We start from the raw sequence: 3,820 nt of genomic DNA, 5'->3' as shown, positions 1-3,820 counted from the left end.
TATACTTTATGCAATGTGGACAAAATCTTACAGTACTGCTATGGACCCGAGTCTGAACAGATATATATGCTAATAGGATGATACGGTCATAGCGCCACCTACTGGTAGCAGGAAAGTTTGGTTGTAAACATGTGTTCGTTGTATCTCTGTGGAAATAAGAGGAGGAGAGCATAGCACAGGAGAGTATAGGAGACGAGAGCATAGGAGAGAAGACTGCGATGACCCCGCGGATCGCAAGGTGCGCGAGGGCCCGCAATGCTGCTTGCAGCTTTAATTCAGATGTTGTTATTCCTCTCTCAGTCATTGGACAGATATTTCTTTATCAGTTCTGACTCCATCTGTGCAGCAGCCATGTTTTCCCACTGACAGAGGCTCCTGTTAATCATTTCTTATCTGTCCATGCTGCCACACACTCCTACACCATTCATTTAGAGGAGTTATTTCAGACATGTTGTATCCCTCCTTGTTTGTTGCATCTGTGTTTTGGGGGTCAGCTCTTGGGGGACCCCAGACAAACCCCTATCCCAACATGACAGACCAGGAGCTGTTCTGGGGCGCTGACCAGTACGACTTCTCTGTGGTGCTTCCTGCTGCTGAGACGGAGTGCTTCTGGCACTTTGCTCACCATGGAGAGAAATTTTACCTCAACTTTATGGTAAGAAAAACATATATATTCATCTCTAAACTTGGTGTCCTGATAAGGTTAATAATTTATTTGTGGTCCTCTGAGCGATTGTACTAATGATTTCTGCAGCTTACTGACATGCACTGTATTCAACTCTTTCTGCTCGTAGGTGCAGTGGGTGGCAGGAGTCAGCCATGACAGACACTTGTCTGTCACTGTCAATGCTCCCAGCAGTCTGTTACTGAACACGGTTGATGATGCAAAGGGACAGATCAACTTTGCGGCCGCTGAAACAGGTTATAATGACAATGTGTCTGTTCTTACTGTGCTCAACATTATGTTGATTTCAGTCATGTTCCCCTCTGTTTCTTCACTGCGGCATCAATCATTTAGCAAAATGAACTGCTTTTATAGGATTGAATTAGTTGAGCTGCAGCAGGTGCTGCTGATGATCAGTCCTTGATGAATTGATCATCAGCAGGTGTACAGACCTCTATAAAAACAGATGTTTTGACAGTTTGCTGCTCTGGAACATTCAGGTGTGTGTTAACACAACCCTTCCAAACAACAGTTTGTTTGAAGGGTTACCAGGAGAAAGACTCTTCTGTCTAAAAAGCACATGGAAGACCTCATTTGGCCCCCCAGTTGCAGTATTGCATACAATTTCACAGCTATGTATGTATGACATGCTGCTGAGAATAAGTATTTATATCTGTATTTATTTCAATATAAATGTAGATGTGTTTACACCTGTGACTGCCTGTCTTCTACTCCTTTAGGTTTCTATCAAATGTGTCTCAGTAACTTCCACAACCGCTTCGGCACCATGCAGGTCTTCCTCAGCTTCGGCGTGTACTACGACAACTACCAAGATCCCTCCAAGAGCAAAGAAGAGGAAAAGAAGAAGAAGGAGGAAATCAGCAAAGACCTGAACAACACACTGAGCATCATAAAGGTACATACTGCCCAAAATTAGGAAATCAAGTGGTTCTCTATCAGCTGAATATGGTAACATTTTTCTATTATGTGTAAAATGGTCCTCATTTTTTCAGGCTTGCACATGTGGACAGTGCAATTTTACTCCATCCTTCTTCGTTAGGTTAAATTAGATGGGGATCAGATGTTATTAGCCCTCTTTAAGTCCAGCCACAAAATCTTTATTTAAGTCTAGAATTTGAATAGATCACTCCAGAGCACTCACCTTGCTGTCTTTAAACCAGTATGCTTCAGATCATTGTTCTGCTGGAAAGAACATCCTGTTATACCTATAGGTTTGACTGAGAAACATCCAAACACCATGATACTGTCACCACCATGCTTAACAGTAGGGGCAGAATGTTTGGTGTCCATCATACCTTATAAAGTCTACCACATGGAGTCTACTACATACCTTAGTCGTGGTTTAAGGTGAGCCTTCTTCTACAGTACTTTATACATAAAAGCAATAAAAGTGGAAGACATCCTAAAAAGATACACTATATTGCCAAAAGTATTTGCTCATCTGCCTTTACACTTGTTTACGTACATCCCATTCTTAATCTATAGGGTTAAATATGACGTTGGCCCACCCTTTGCACACACACAGCTTCAACTCGTCTGGGAAGGCTCAGGTCAGACACTGATGTAGGACGAGAAGGCATGGCTTGCAGTCTTCACTTTAAATGATCCCAAAGGTGTTCTATCGGGTTGAGGTCAGTAGCCTGTGCAGGCCAGTCAAGTTCCTCCACACCAAACTCGCTCATTCATGTCTTTATGGACTTCACTTTGTACATGGTGCACAGTTATGTTGGAACAGGAAGTGCTCCCACAAAGCTGGGAGCTTTGGAATTGTCCAAAATCTCTTGGTGTGCTGAAACGTTTGATATTTAATAGCAAGGAACTTTTACAGCTGGACTTGTTGCACCGGTGGCATCCTACCACAGTACCACACAGGAATTCCTGAATTCAATTATTTGGATGGGTGAGAGAATACTTTTGGCAATTGTATGTGTATATTGTAATAACAAAAGAAAAGGAAAAACCATGAGCACATAGAAACATAAACAAAGACACAAAAACTGCAACATCCTTCTCTTTATACTCAAAGTCATACAACACAAAAGGAGTCCAAACATCCATTCAGAGACCGTCGTCTAACCAGCTCTGTCTGTTTCTGCAGGGAGCCACACACAGGGTGGAGAATTATGTCTTCCACATGTTCCGCTACTACGGCTTCAACCGCATGAGAAAGAGTGCCGACTACTACCTGCTGCTATCCAACTCACAGTACATCACCTGGTGGTCCATGGCCCTCAGCCTCCTCATCATCACCTCCGGGTACCTGCAGCTCCTCTTCCTCAAAAGCCTCTTCATCAGCAAGAACAACACTGAGGATGAGAAGCCCCGGTGCTGACATCGTCATTTCCTCCACAACAACTTCAGAGATGTCTGTATGAATAAACATGATATAAGCACATGTAGACATTGTGATGCTTTTCCATCACTGAGACAGAGAGCTCTATGTCATGAGCCGTAGTTCTGATGGGTTCGTTTTGATCCTTGGTTAGCTGTATTGACTGTATTTGTGTTTAATATATACAGAAAGAGAGAAGATAACATGACATATCTATAACACACACACACACGTGTGTATATAGATATGTCATGTTATCTTCTCTCAGTCTTGGAACATACCACTAATCTGTGAATAGGGTGTGGCAGTGGAAAGCCCACAGATACAGGAAATAACAGTGTTCTATAAGAAGTTATCAGTTAATAATTAATTATTTAAAATGATGAAGCCGCTTGGAGGAGCAGGACAATGTCTTAAGAAAACTTAGGTACCTGTCTTCAACCTTTTGAATAGTTAATAGGTCCTATCTTACTTAGTTTTATTATTAAACATTCCCTCTTGTATCCTGGATGACTCTGTGAAACGTGATCTTGTCTATATCTCTTCCTATACTGTGACCTACAGATCCTGTGTTTGGGCTTCATTTGTGTGTTACATATACCTCATGGATAATCTTCTTTCAGACAATTTGTTGATCAGACTCATCAACATCAGGCACTAACAACTTTTCCCCCAAAGGCCTCTTTAAATTTTGGCATGATGACAACACATTCTGACTGAGACAAGTTCTGCTTCTGTTTTACTTTGTCTCATTGTTTGATGTGGCTAAGCTTACTGGAAAGTATGTCATGCTGTTCGCACAT

General features: G+C 42.0%; 1 protein-coding gene across 1 annotated transcript; it reads left to right on the top strand.

Moving 5' to 3' along the window:
• Positions 1-354: 354 nt before the first annotated feature.
• Positions 355-3,115, top strand: tmed6 (transmembrane p24 trafficking protein 6). The gene is made up of 4 exons (XM_028408583.1): positions 355-655; positions 795-921; positions 1,405-1,580; positions 2,784-3,115. Exons 1-4 carry the CDS (start codon positions 449-451, stop codon positions 3,015-3,017), a joined length of 744 nt encoding a protein of 247 aa, XP_028264384.1. The 5' UTR covers positions 355-448; the 3' UTR covers positions 3,018-3,115.
• The last annotated feature ends 705 nt before the right edge of the window (positions 3,116-3,820 follow it).

Source organism: Parambassis ranga, chromosome 6 (genome assembly GCF_900634625.1).
Source record: "Parambassis ranga chromosome 6, fParRan2.1, whole genome shotgun sequence".
Lineage (NCBI taxonomy): Eukaryota > Metazoa > Chordata > Actinopteri > Ambassidae > Parambassis > Parambassis ranga.
This window is presented reverse-complemented; position numbering and strand designations above follow the sequence as displayed.